This window comes from Scophthalmus maximus, chromosome 9 (genome assembly GCF_022379125.1).
Source record: "Scophthalmus maximus strain ysfricsl-2021 chromosome 9, ASM2237912v1, whole genome shotgun sequence".
NCBI lineage: Eukaryota > Metazoa > Chordata > Actinopteri > Pleuronectiformes > Scophthalmidae > Scophthalmus > Scophthalmus maximus.
In genome coordinates, this window is record NC_061523.1 from 15651550 (window position 1) to 15666368 (window position 14819).

The window sequence follows — 14819 nt, forward strand, 5'->3', positions numbered from 1 at the left end:
CCTCCTGGGAAATGGAGTTCAACTGTGGTTTCCTGCTCGTGACTTTCGTCTGTGTAGGAAACACGTTACCCACTGTTCAAACGTGAAAGCCTCGTAGTTGTGGGAAATGTAGTTTTTGATATACTAGTTACGAATGCGGAAGTGTCCGGTAGGTAATCTAAAGCAGGAGTAATGTGTTTATTATATCTGAAAGATATGAACAAGACACGGTTGCTGAGCAACAGGTTTCTTTTCGTAGGACATGAATATTTAACAGACTTTGTTTAGTCTGCTGAGATGTGATGTCACGCCCTCTAATGGTGAAAATCATATAAACAGCAAAATATCCAAACGTGTTTGTCGTGTACATCTAAGCAACACACTTGTAGTTGTTGTGTGTCTCTTTTGTTGTTTTGCATCTCTTTGTAATCGTCTTTTCCTATTTTTTGTGAACATTTCTAAACAGAAATGTAGAATATCAAAAGCCTGTCAGGCGCGTTCAGTCATTTTAATACACATCTCAGATTTTATTCGTTACATTACAAAATCCTGAACTTTTCAAAAAATACATAAGATTTACAAACAGAAATGCAGTGTATCCTGAAAATGTAACATGTTTCAAATGGCAGTGGGTTCATCTTACATTTTAAGTAAAAATTCCAATCAACTTTTCCTGGTTGAACACAGCATAGCTAAGTTTACGAGATCTTTTTCAAATTCGCATAACATCATAACATGTACATAAAAACAACTGTGGGGAACATGATCTGAAGAATGACAATTAATAAGTTAATAAGATATAAAAATTGATAAGAGTAGAGTAATGTAGTGCTTTCTTACTGTTTGAGTACAGTCTACAATTTGACCTATATTATAAATAAAGTGTTTTTTACTACTACAACTACTTTTAGAAAAACAACAGACTACAATAAGTGTTAGAGGGCAAGATATTCAACTTGAGATTGTTCTTTTCTCATAAAGTAATCTGTGCTAAAACATTCTTATTAAGAAATGTTGCTTACCAATTGAAAGAATTGGAAAATTGGTTGGGAAGACATTTTCATATTGAAATGTTAACAGAGTAGCCGTGAGTCAGGGTATTCAACCAGAACACAGCTACTTTTTTACTGTCATTGTGCAGCTTCCAATCCTATATAAATCCTGCTTTGATTTGGGAAGTATTTAAATCAAGGAACAGTGCTTATACTTCAGGTAGAACAAACCACTCCTTCCACTCCTGAGAATGAACTTATTCTGTACAGAAAATCACAGTGGAAACTGTAATAACCTATTGTATTGAAGACCATACACCACTAATACTTTCTTCTCAGTTTTTAGAATCTCAGAGTATAATTGTGTCCATATACATCAGTTTAATGTTACACTCTCAAGTCTTTGGTTGAGAGCAGTTATCGTATGGCATCGTATGATGGTAAACTCAGCTTCTTGTCTGTTTAACTCCCACCCGGGTCACGGCACCAATGTAACAGGGGTGTCCTGGAACACCCCGACGTCCAGCTTGGGAGACGGACATTCTAGCAAGGAGGCTAGAGTGTTTACACACACTGCACAGCACTTGACTGGCTGCCCTCTGTTACATCTGGATACAATCAATGTCATCCACAGTTTTGTTAGTCCATCAGTTAAGTTGAGCTATGTTTTAATCTAACTACACAACAATTCTCATTCTCGCATGGGGGCAGCAGGAACTGCTCATCTAAATCCCGTCTGTTTTCCTTCCTGGTTCTTCAATGACATCAGGACAGCAGAATCCCTTGAATGCTTCCGTCGCAGGTTGAAAACTCACCTGTTCAGACAGCACCTTACTCCCTGAATTTATCAAAAAAATGTAATTAAATTAGAAAAAACAGCACTTTAAGCTGTTTTTGCCTATTTGATAAATGTTTATGCACTCTAAGATTGTTGCACTTTGGGTAATATCTTCATGGTTGAATGCACTTATTGTAAGACTCTCTGGACAATAGCGTCTGCTAAATGAATGTAATGTATTGTAATGGAATACACAAGACACAGGGCAGTGTTGGTGTCTCAGGAAGAAGCAGCCAATTTACCAAACATGACACGACATAAATCTCATTTACAGTATGTCGCTCTGCTGGAGTATTTGCTTACAGAGGATTGAAGCATTGCATCAGTTGTGACTTAAATGAGATGTCAAGTTAATATCCACCTCCTGCTAGGTCCAGCAGTGACCCAGCCGCCTCCTGGGCCTCTGCATCCAGCTGGAGGATCTCCACAGTCTCCAGGTCCAGCTCGGTGTCACCAGGCAGCACCAGGTACTGGTACTGTTGAGACTGGTAGTAGTGTAACTCGATGTACCCGCTGTCTGACAGGGGGTCCTTCTCCATCTCCTCGCTGACCTGCTCTTGGTTGTATTCAGCCGACTCCATGGTGATAAGCTCCTCGTGATCCAGATTCAAACGGCACGTTGGGTTTTCAGCAAAACTTGGATTGTCAAGGGTCATGGTTTGGGGTGAGTCCATGGAGAGGAGGAGGGTCTGAGCAAGTGGATCTGCATAAACAAAATATAAATGCATTAAAAGAAGAACGGAATAATGATAATATATGATTATTTTGCTATTTAGGATGTGATAAGGATGTAAAGATTTATCCGTCCCACTTCTCTTCCTGATTTCTCTAAGAGGAGTTGATATTATGTTGTCGAGCTGTCTATGTATGTATCTATCTAAGGTCTCAAGTCATCATAACAAGTACATTGTTTGAGGTTTATGTCAAGATTAATTGTGAGTATGGAAGTCAAACTTTGTGTACTCTTTTCCACTAAAGTGTTGCAAATATAATTATATGGAGCCCAGGGAGGGTAGCTACTGTTACAATATGGCAGCTAATGGGGAATTGAACGAAAAAAAACAAATCAGTCTTAGTGCAAGACATAAATATTAATGAAGCTTTGAACTACCACTTGTCAGATTCTTCAGTGAGCACGTGGACCAATATAGTGCATATGCTCGCAAATAAAATGAGGGGACATAAAGGACTCTGAGCTAGGCTACTGCTGGTTGCCACGGTAATAGAAGGTTGTTGCCATGACAACTGAACACAAACACAGGAACAATGTTGCATGCTGAGAAAGCTGCAGAGACGGAGAAAAGCTGCAGGTAATAAAAGTGTCACAGAGAGCTGTTACCCCATTGATTAAATATAATGTGTACCAAAAGAAATTCATAAAGTGTCAAATATGAAAGTTCCTGCGCTAATTAAGTGACATGAGCCGACTGTGAGTCTCCATCACGAACCTGAGATTTCCATAGAGTCGCAGACTTCAGGCACCCCATAGTCAGCTCCATCCAACCTGAACACAAGAAACACAGAGAAAGATCGTTAGACAACTGGGAAAATATAGTTTGTTTGTTTGTGTTTTTGAAATAAACCTATCATAAAATAGAAACAAAGTGTAATTAAAATGCAAAAATACAAGGAAAAGGAAAATACATATTTCTATAACTCTGATGGCAATCCAGAAAATTTTTATAAAAAAACAGAAAATAGTGAAAGATGCCCAACGACAACTCTATGTCTTTCATCAAATTCTAAAATTTTAGAATCTGGTGCCAGCAAATATTTAAAAATGTCTGTGGATAAGTGACAACAAATTACCAAACTGTTGCCAAAATATTTTATTCTTCAATGAGTTACAAACGGTTTGTATTACCACTATTAAAATTTAAACTACTATCTAACCTAGAGTCAACAAACAGAAAATATCTATTCCACCTTTAGTTCTCACTTATTTAAGACATTAAGTTAATACAGTAAACCCAGCAGCTGGTTCAAACTATTCACAGATGCAAGGTGCTATTTGCTCTTATTTAGCCAATACTGTATAATGATTAATTGAACACTTGGGGGCTTTGGGAAATTTATGGAGTTAAACATTAATAAAAAAAGATGAAAAAGAAAATCATTTTTGCTGTTGCTGCACACATTTAAGCCGTGTGACTCTACTCACAGTGCAGGCTTGTTTATCAGATTGCTGTCAGTGCTGTGATAACTGTGGGTCTTCCTCAGCACCTCGAGGAGCGCTGGCCGATACTCTGGACAGACACACCACAGCGATCCCTTCCCCACTGACTGGAACAGAAACACAAAACAACTTGAAACACTGAAACAGCAACAAACTCACACAGAGATTACAGTCTTAAGAATCACTGACACATTACATAATATAAGAACCTCAACACATGTGTGGTACATTACAATCATTTCCCTGTAGGGTAGTTTAACTGCTGACCTCACTACAGGGCAGCATATGTGGATTCAATGTGTCACTTAAAGGCATTTCAGCAGGTTAGATGCTTTAAGATATTGATTCTTGAATTATCTCCAATAATTCAAGCACAGTCTCTTTACTTGCTACATGACCCTATCACTCTTAATGTCCCCACCTGGCTCTTGTCCCTCTGAATGCGACAGAAGCTCTTGCTCAGCGACAGGTTGTGTCTGACGGAGTTCCTCCAGCCTCCAGACGCTGTTTTGTAGTACGGGAAATTGTTCACAATCCATTCGTAGATGTCCTTAACAGGAAGTCTCTTGTCAGGCGAATCCTCTATCGCCATGAAAATCAGACTGCTGAAGGAGTAGGGCGGCTTGGACAGAGCAGGGGGAAGAGGCTGGGTAGGTGCGGAGGACTCTAGCTGAGGCAGTAGTGTCATTTTGGGAAGGGGCTGCAGTGGTAGCAGGTTGCCTCTCTGATGTAGCCAGCTGAGGCAGGTCAGGTCATCCTGGTCAGATATGTTTCCAAGTCCAGGGCCTTCTACATTTTGTGTTTCGAGGCACTGAGTTGCTGTGCAGTGTGAGAGAGGGGAGGAGGAGCGAAAGCACTCGGCTGTCGCTGGAGAAAGTGAGCTTGGGGACGGGGGGAAGGAAATGGGTGAGAGTGGGAGTGACATTCTGCCGCTGCATGTCTGCTGTGGCGAGGAGGAGAAAGACAGGGACCCTCCAAAGGTGTTGGGACATGGGGACGAGGGTGGCAGTGTTTGAGAGGAATTATTCATCTCTCTCCCGGCATGAGGAAACTTCCAGGGTCATTCAGCTGTACCGCCCCTAAAATCTGACAGAGATGAATAAAAGTTACTGCTGCAAGGAAGGATTCATGTAGAAGTTGGCAACTTTGCACATAGTACTGAAGTCGAGTGTGTTGTATCTACATTGAATCCCTAAAATTCCACATTTGCCTCAGATGGATAAACAATACGTGCAATATGCAACCAGAATAACCTACTTGACTATATATCATGTGTAATACTTCGTTTGTACAGAATAGACAGACAATATCCAAACCTAACTTGAAAAACTACCTTTCAAAATGAATGCAAACTCAAAGGAGCAGGCTCTCTACTCCAGGTTCATAGCAAAATGTTCGACGACAGCCAGATTCAGTTAAATGTTAGCTCTCCGTTCTCCTCAGATGAGCATCGTCCACTAACAGAAGATCAAAGTCCACGCATGTGTACTGATGTGTTCTCTACAGGAGCAGCTCCCGTTTCGTCAGACACACACAAAACATTCTTTTTTCCCTAGGTGCACAAGTGCAGGTCGCTTCATTAGAAACTCAAAGTTGCTCGTGGAAATACAGGTGCTCTGACAATGGCGTAGATTAAAAAGCATTTAAATAAACTAAACGGATCGATTTACTGCGAGTTAGATCAGGCTTATAACACTCAGAGATTGTGTGACAGTCTACCACATGGCTCAACAAAGCAGTTCACAGGGCAAATGGCGGAACAATATAAAGTTTCATTTAGTCAAGGAAGGCGCCTTTTCCCCCCCTCACAGGTGAGTCGGTGATGGTCGCCCGTGCAAAAGCAAAATATCAACACTCACCAAATGAGCAGAACTATTATTCTGGCGGATTTCCTCTAGAGTCCACAACACGTCGGTGAAAAGTTAAAAAGTGAGATTGTGGTGTAGAAAACTGGAGTCTAGGTCGGACAGCTCCGTCTGCGTATTGTGTTGCCGTCCGTGGTTTCCAAGGAAACGAATGGGACGCTTTGCAGTGCGCGCGCGCTCCCCAGGCGCGCTCCCGCAGCCGTGGGTCCGGTCCACCAGGGGCGGTGAGGTACAATACACTCGATATACAGTACCTCGTGCTTTTTACTCAAGTAAAAGTATGGACAGTGCTTCATCAGCAGCAACATTTTAGTGATGTGAACTTATCAATAGTTAGAATCCAATAATATATTACTTATTCCGAAAATGAAAAGAGTACCAGAAATATGCTGTATCATAAGTAGTCATTACGCAGGATAATAACCTTGATTGTATTATTATTGCTATATTAAAAATGTTATAAATTTATATACGAAAATGGCACAGTATGCTGCCAAAGTGTAATGGAGTACACATAAAATCCCACAAAATGGCAACTCTTACATGACCCAACAAATTCACCACAACACAGTCATGTTGTATAAATGAATTTCAGCTACGTTCCACTTCTGAAAACAATTGTATAATTTTGCAACCTATATCTGTCTCATAATGTCATGAACAGATATCAGAAAGGAAATACATTAAATGCAACATATATAAAATAACATACCCTCAAGATGTAGCCACAGAAAAAAAATTGTCACAAACCATTCCAACTGAATTCGCAACGCTAAATATATTTATTTTTTTCTACCAAAAATCGAAACATTGTCATGCTTTTTCAAATGTAGATAAATAAAATCCAGGAGGGCAGGTCATTCAGCAAAATTACCAGACAAGAAACACAGTACAGGAATCATAAATGTAATGTACGTTTCTGTTTGTGGGGTGTGTACTGTCTGGCTGTGATCTGTAAATACTGGAAATCGTGTCCACTGACATTTTATAAAATGAAACTGAATCCAAGTTATGATCAAAGGAATCTCAGTAAAAGCCCGTGTTCAAAGTTAGGTGGCCAAAAACTAGCATTTGCCAGTGTTACTGTGCTCTCACTGGGGAAAACAAGTCTTCCATTGAGACTTTTTCTGTCAAACTTTCTTGTTAAAGCAATGAAACGACTGCATTGTGGACACGTCCATCTGACAAGCTGTACACACACGGCAGCTCAACACTGTCTATATACGTTTTGGGTTTACTGATACAAGTGTATAAATGTACATTAGGTGTACAAACTCTCAACCACAACTTTTTTTTTTGGGTCCAGTACACATGGACTTCAGGTTATTAAACACCTCGAGGTCACCTGACCAAGTGAGAGGTTAACCAATATATAATGATTGGCTGAAAGACTGCGGTGGCCACAGTGATATAAAGGCGGAACTGAGGTTTGGCACTTGATCCCGTTCCCATGGCGTCCGTGGAGAGAGAGGGAAGGATCTTCATTTTCAGAGATCGAACCTGCAGAGATCAAAATAATGACACAAAAGTTACAAATCTGACTTCCTTTAAGAAAAAGACCGAGATTTTGGGAAATGTGCTAATCCGATTTCTTATCAGGAGGTATATGAGAAGACTGACACCACTCAAGTCACATGCTGGTTCTGCCTAAAGCTAAGAATATAATAATAAGTTCACTTTTTCACATGTTACACCCCGTTTTTAATCTTTACAAAAACTAATGCTTATAGCAGCCATATACACCAGTCTTTGTGCTAAGATAAGCTAACCAGCAGCTGGCTGCAGATTCATATTTTACTATGACATGAGGTGTACTCATCCATTCATTTAACTTGTCAATACATACGAAATATTTCTCAAAATGTTCAACTATTCCTTTAAAAATCCATATTGATTAATTTTGATTGTAAATCAAATAGCAACAAATGGATTAAAAACATTAGTAACATAATAAAACAGGTTAAACAGTTCCGTCCTTCCTTTGGCCATTAGGTTTTCTTTTTCTCCATTTTTCAGCAGCATATTGCAGCATTTATGAACAAACTGCTACCGTATTTTAGTTATTGATGTAATTAAATGTAATAATACAACAGTGCAATAGTGGATAATGCTAAAAGCTGACATATTTTGATGTTGCACCCTGTAAATCTGAAACCTACTGAATGTTTACACGATGTTGCATTTTAATGTACAGCGATTGAATTAGGTTTTGTGTGTTGTCCTTTTGTGTGTTAGTTTCTTCAGTATTGTATTTTTAAACATCCTGAGGAAGAAAGAAAAAATAAATGGAAAAGAAAACACCATCTAATTATGTTAATATCTGACCTAATTATGGAATATAATGAATTATAATTACATAGACAATCAACAACTATAATATGCCACTGTAAAGAAACATAAACTTGCATTAGGGAGATAATTAGATTGGAGCTTAGAAATTTGGTTGTGTGGAGTGAAATAATAAAAAAGGTGTATTATATAATGTTTAACCACATATTATGTTGAATATTTACAACTCGTGATAATATTGAGTTTAAATTAGTGTAATCAGGCTGGGCTTTAATGTAATGGAGGATTTTACTAAGGACTCATAATACTTACAATGAAGAACATAAGGGCACAAGAAGACCAGGCAAGGGCCACAAAATATCCATCACTGCCAAACAGTAAGCCACACAACACCGTGAAGATCATCCTGGAGGAAAGACATAAAAATATTCAAACCGTTTACATGAACCAAGTTACAGTTTGACCTGTCCTTATTCACTGAAACAAAAACTGAACCACTGCAACAGCGTGCTTTGTCAATAAAGAGTTATTAATTGATTTTATTTTTAAATATTTGCATCTGAGGTCTATTTACCCAACATATTTGTATCCACTGTAGGCGATGAGATCAAAAGTTGACAGGTCACTGTGCACTGTCAGCAGGTACAGACTCAGCAGCATCACCAGGACCTCAATGATGACCCACACCAGAGCAGTGCTGGCACACAACCCAAGAACCTCTGGACTGAACCTTCACCCAAGGACAACACACACTGCTTATTTATCGTCCTCGGTACAAACACATTTATTATAATGTCATAAAATAAATTAATAAATACACTTGGAGGAATTACTCACCTTTTCTGAATGCCAAGGGCCATTCCAGCAAGTAAAATGTAGGTAATGAAAGCCATTGCTAGAAGACAAAAAAAACAGCTCACACAAAACAGGCGTCTCAAAATACTCTTCAATTGAAAAATGAGTTTTTATAGAAAACTTACATGGTATGTAAAGATCAGGGGCATTTACATCTTGTCTTGGAGTCAGCGGAGTGTCCCGATGGTAACGAACTTCCCAGTCCTATAAGACCACACAAACACTGGTGAGTCACCCAGGAGAGTCGAACAGAGTTGCATGCAAATGATGCTTAGTGCTATTTTGTGTATGTGGGATTGACTCAAACTAACTACATGTTAATTGTTCTGAAGGACCATGTCAGGCGTTAACTCGTCAGTTGACAGTGCAGTCTAGCAAAGGGTTAACCAACATGAAAAGAAAAAGGCATTAACTTGTCAGTGGAATGGATTCTACAGAGGATAAAGTGAACCAGGATGCCACACGATGTAATGCCAGTTGAACACATCTGATCCAACATCTGCCAGATCCGACGGTCAAATACTTTTTTGAGACTGGAAAAAATATCAATTTGCAAAGAGTGATCTATGAGCATTTTGTGTAAGTTATTAAATATTGCTGGATGTCCCGAAAATGCAAAAGTCCATCACAACGTTTCACAGCACACATCATCAAATGCTAATTCAGTAGACATAGCCCAACCCTTCTAACTATTATGATCTGTTCGTTGTTTCAAAGGATTTGTTGATGACAAAAAAGAAAAGAAAAAGAATATCACCTGACTAGCTCCTGTAAGTAAACAGGAGCTAGTCAGGCTACAGCCATGATGTATTCTATGCAGACTAAGTAGCAAATAAGTGTTGAGTAAATAAGTAGAAAAGAATAGTCAGGGTCATACAGTCCAATCTATGTGACCCTGTTCTTGTAAGGAGATATTGCACTCTGTGTAGTTTGTACATTATCAGGGCACAGAATGTTTGGAGTGATGACTTAATTTACAATCTGTATACATTAAAGTGTGTGGGAATGAACAAAGATTACTGTGCTTTGGGACAGGCACACCATTATGATGTTCACAAATCTAGTTGGAACACTGATTAAGTGGCTGTTTATCTTGTGTGAATGGTTTCAATGTGATAAGCAGTTAAAATGATATGCTACCGGAGAAAAACTACAGGCATTATTTAAATATTACATGTTTTGTGTTGTGCCTATACGTTGTTGTCCGGACAAGGTCTGACAGAATGAATGGTTTTTGATTACCTGATGTGTATAAGGGAACATGAGGATCATAAGTTTCTTCATTACGTATCTGGTATCAACGGCAAAGAAGTATTTCAGCTTGTTCACAGGCATGAATCTGCTGATCTGAAAGGAAGGAGAAATGCAAACATCAGCTTATCAAGTGACGAGTGATATTCTGCCAAAAACACGAGTCACTGGCCTCGGGATTGTGCATCACTTTGGCTTGACACCCAGTCTATGAATTCTGAACCACCTGCATATTAAAGCTGCCAAACCAGTATAACAACATCAGTATTGTTTATCTGCCATCCATGGCTAATCAGTTCAAATTTAAAGAGAATCGGTTTAATTGAAAACCTGTCAACACGGCTCAGGATGTGACTAATATCAGGCAAAAGATCCTTAAAGAGTAGCTGATCAGCAAAAAAAAAAATGCTTCTCCTGGGGAGACACTAAGTCAATGTGAGAACACATCTGTGTTTCTTTATGATGAAAAACATCAAGTTATGAACTGTCCGTTAAAAAAATAGGCACAAGAATACACCTTCATGGAGGAAAACATTGTTACCCAGCTGTAAAACAACTTGCTGCATTTCAGATGGTTTAGTTGGGTCTAGATCTGTGAGCTCAGTCCAACGGCTACAGAGAAACTTCAAAACTTTGTGAAAATGATTCAGAATGTGGTTATGGGTGCATTCAAGCCCATATTTAGGACTATTAACTTGTGTTTAAAACACAAATGTTGCAAGTTACCCAATCTAGGCCATGACCTTAACTAAAGATGAATATACACCATATCAGAAGGAACCCTGTGAATATCCTTCTTTTCCTCACCTCTTTGTTCACCATATCCTTTCCTTGGTTGGCTAAGGAGGAGCCGTACATCATTGCAGCGTTGGCCATTGGGTCAGCGAAAAGGTTGTTCACTGCAGGACCTCCCTGCATGTCATTTGAGGGTCCTGCCATATTGTACCCAGGAGTGTAGTATCCCTGACTGCTCATTGCCGGTGCTCCAGAGCTGGTATCTTCAAACAGGACAGAGTCGGCTGTGGGGGGAGCTGCACGAGCTCTCGGTTTAGCTGTGGAAAAAATGGACACAACGGAGAAAGTGGTTACTAATTTATTATGAACAACATTAAATTCACACACATACCCTTAAATCTACCCTGATTGTCTATTATGTTAATCCTATCAGTTAAGATACTCTGTGCGATGACCAAGATAACATATGAAGCTCCTGCTGTTCATCAACATTGTAAAGAACTGGTGATGTGATACCTCGTGAGATAAGTAATGATATCTCAGCAACAACCCAACCCATCAACTATTCTAAAAATTCATAATGCATTCTGTTTAGATATACGTTTAAATATGGAGCTGTAAAAACGCTTTCAATTAACGTGAGAACCATTTTTTATTTTTTTATTTTTACCAATATCATGGGCGATACGGCTAATCAAAGTCGGAGTCCCGTTAAAAAATGTAAACTTCGTTAGCCCAAATCTCCCTTACTTGGGATCTGACTGTGAGACATGCAATTTAGGTTCCATGGGTTTCCTGTGTGACCAAATGAGCAAGTCAAATACCTAGAACGATGCGGGCCAAGAGTGTGAAGACTTAACGTGTTTTGCACTTTGGTTGTTTAATTTCTTACACATCAAGCAAAAGCATCAAACAAAATCAATCTGCAGCATGACAAAGACCCACAACACACAGTCCAAGTCACAGAGAACTACAGTATCTTCAGTGACAAGAACACGGAGTCCATCAACAGATTGTCTGGTCCCCACAGAGCCCGGGGGCCTGTATTACGAAGCAGGATTTGCGGTTATCGAGGTTAACTCCATCCCACGAAGATGGTTCTCTTCTTCTCGGGGTAAATCACCATGGTAACTTATGCTGAACAGCTAACCTGCTCCAGAACAGGTGAGGTGAAGTTCTAGATACTAGATCAAAGCCAGTCAACAGTCAAACAATGAGATCACTGGAAACCAGAGTCGCCATTCTACATGATCCTGACCAAAATGACCTGCACGTATCAGCGCTTCTTCTAGTATCATATTAAAAACTATTATCTATGGTTCTGGCGATGCCTCATACAGGCTCATAACTGGGAAACCCCACGGTTGACTGCGACAGTTGATATCCAGCTTCGTAGCACAGGTTGTCAGGACGGCCAGTGTTAGGTTAAGTCAATCCAGATAACTATATCATGTCCTGGGTATGTTGAACTCACCCAGATCTCAACATTAACTTTATTGCATTATGATTGAAAACAGCCTCTCTTTATTGTAAGTGCCTAAACCTTTTGTGCAGAGGACAGACATTATAACCCACATGAAGATCGAATGCAGCACAGGTATGTGCGTCTGGGTTAGTTAGTTGAGTTGCACCTGCAAGTGCACATCAACAGCCTGATGACAGCACGTCTAGTGTCTTCAGGGAGAAGACAGGAAGTAGCTACTTTGGGTGGACATTTTGGCAAAAGAATTTCAGAACTGTTAACAGATGGTTACGAGGTGATGCATCTTCTACACACTTACTCGCTCGGTACCCGTGTTGAGGCAAGTCCATCGTGACGCTCGCTGACGTTAGCTTGAAGTAAAAACAGTGACACGTTAGCAACATTTCATCATCCTGAACAGAGTGTGTCGTGGAGAGCGGACTAAAGGAGAACAACGGTAACACGACGCGTCGAACTCAACACGGTGACTCCACTGCTTGCTAGCTAGCTAGCTAGCTAGCTAACCTCCGTATAAACTTATTGAACGGAACCGCCGTTGCTGCTAGCTAACGGTGCTAGCGTGCTAAGTAAAAAAAACAAAACATACTATTTCCCGGTGATTCTCCACAAATCAGAACAGGCGACACGCCGACTTTGATACGCGCTGTTGCACAACGTAAACGCGACATGCTTTCAGCAATAAAAATGACGACAAGGAGGAGAAGAGCGAGGACAAGAGGCTCTTACCTACACCGCTAACGGGGGCAGCTAGCTACGTGGCTGCCGGACGGCCGTGTCTGACCCCGCCCACCCGCTGCAGTTGGTCGACTCCTCTGCCTGCGTGGCACGAGACATGTCCGTCCGCCGGCGACACTCTTCTGTCCGCTCCTCTCACACGAGACGACCAGGGCCGTGGAGTCCACACGACGGACACGGAGACCGACGCTATCTCCAACAGTCCCATGCTACAAGCAAAGTTCTTTATCCGCAAATCCAAATGGAGGAAAATGAAACCACTTTTCTCTGTTTAAAAGGGACCTTGTTGAAAATGACCCGAGTTCCTCGGAGCTCATGAAAAGGAAACAGGCCAAATTGCTCCTCAGAGCTAATGACTCTTCGAAAACCTTTGAACACTGACCTCTATGACCTCTATGACCTCCTGTGCGCTCAGGGAATCTACTTTTTCATTATTATTTATGTTATTATTATTTTATTTTATCATTATTTATTTTGCATATTATTTATTTGTTATTTTTTGGACACTTGTTTAATGTATCCTTATGTGCCTTGAATGTTTTGTAAGGGTCAATATTGAGATCTTAATGACAAATGTTCTGTATATGATCTGTGTTCAATAATAAAAATAAAAAATGTCAGTCCACCGGTTCCTCAGTGTGGTGCTCTCCATGTGTGAACCTTCTGCTTTGTGGGCACAAGTTGCATTTTAACTTTGACGAGCCACAAACTAATGACAGTATATAAATGTAGTGCACATTATAAGCTCATAAGACATTACTAGAGCCCTCAGTGGCCTATTGGCTGTGGAGCTGCAACAGTTAATCGATTAAATCGATTAGTAATCGATTACTAAATTAATCGTAGACTATTTTGATAGTCGATTCATTGTTTCAAGTAGTTTTTATGGGGGGGGGAAGTAAATATTCTCTGATTTCATCTTCTTAAATGTGAATATTTTCTGGTTTCTTTGCTCCTCCATGACAGCAAACTTAATATATTTGGTGTGTGGATGAAACAAAACATCATTTTGGGGTTTTGGGAAACAAGATCAACATTTTCACCATTTTATGACATTTCATGGACCAAACAACTAATCGCATAATCGAGAAAATAATCAACAGATTAATCAATTATGAAGATAATCGTAAGCTGCAGCCCAAATTTGCTGTGGTAAAATTTATCAAAGCTACATCAACTCTAGATTATACTTAGTATAATAAATATCATAAATGATCATCACAATTTCAACTAAAAATAACTGATGTCTAGAGTTTTACAAGATTTGTCTTTCTGTAACGCAATGAATTGATATATTAAGCAAACTAGAGCACTCAGAGAGTGCCTGGACGAAAAAAGAAAGAAAAGAATCACAATGTGCATTTACTCGAGTTCTCTGCTGAAGTCGCATTTTGAGGTGCTTTTTCTCTGAGCATTTTTTATTTCATTTTTCAATTCAGGATTCATAATTTTACAACAATGTTGATGTATTAATAATTGTGTGGCTCTGCACCTCTAAGGAATAGGCCTTCTGAATGACTCATACATCAAGGATATACTTGAAAATCTATTATATTATATTTCCTACAACATTTACAATACGAACAGTGTATTTGGATTGTTGTAGTATGTATTTAATATC

At 39.6% G+C, this 14819-nt stretch overlaps 2 protein-coding genes across 7 annotated transcripts; both read right to left on the reverse strand.

The window, feature by feature from the left end:
- Nucleotides 1–482: 482 nt before the first annotated feature.
- Nucleotides 483–6009, reverse strand: si:ch211-145o7.3 (forkhead box protein N2). 4 transcript variants are annotated; one of them, XM_035649073.2, is made up of 6 exons: nucleotides 5845–6009; nucleotides 4407–5064; nucleotides 3971–4092; nucleotides 3258–3313; nucleotides 2171–2512; nucleotides 483–1809 (listed from the first exon to the last, which is right to left on the reverse strand). In XM_035649073.2, the coding sequence occupies exons 2-6, from the start codon at nucleotides 5013–5015 to the stop codon at nucleotides 1697–1699; spliced, it is 1242 nt and encodes a 413-aa protein (XP_035504966.1). In that variant the 5' UTR covers nucleotides 5016–5064; nucleotides 5845–6009; the 3' UTR covers nucleotides 483–1696. The 4 variants fall into 4 exon arrangements, with proteins under 4 accessions (XP_035504966.1, XP_035504964.1, XP_035504965.1 ...); XM_035649071.2 differs by having other exon boundaries at nucleotides 4407–5071; nucleotides 5845–6008; XM_035649072.2 differs by lacking the exon at nucleotides 5845–6009 and adding an exon at nucleotides 5319–5783 and having other exon boundaries at nucleotides 4407–5071.
- Nucleotides 6010–6609: 600 nt separating this feature from the next.
- On the reverse strand, nucleotides 6610–13534 carry yif1a (Yip1 interacting factor homolog A (S. cerevisiae)). Of its 3 annotated transcripts, none has more exons than XM_035649079.2 (9): nucleotides 13194–13534; nucleotides 12762–12813; nucleotides 11053–11297; nucleotides 10237–10341; nucleotides 9120–9198; nucleotides 8977–9034; nucleotides 8714–8869; nucleotides 8452–8545; nucleotides 6610–7350 (listed from the first exon to the last, which is right to left on the reverse strand). In XM_035649079.2, the coding sequence occupies exons 2-9, from the start codon at nucleotides 12790–12792 to the stop codon at nucleotides 7192–7194; spliced, it is 927 nt and encodes a 308-aa protein (XP_035504972.1). In that variant the 5' UTR covers nucleotides 12793–12813; nucleotides 13194–13534; the 3' UTR covers nucleotides 6610–7191. The 3 variants fall into 3 exon arrangements, with proteins under 3 accessions (XP_035504972.1, XP_035504970.1, XP_035504971.1); XM_035649077.2 differs by having other exon boundaries at nucleotides 13190–13532; XM_035649078.1 differs by lacking the exon at nucleotides 13194–13534 and adding an exon at nucleotides 13050–13170.
- Nucleotides 13535–14819: the final 1285 nt, after the last annotated feature.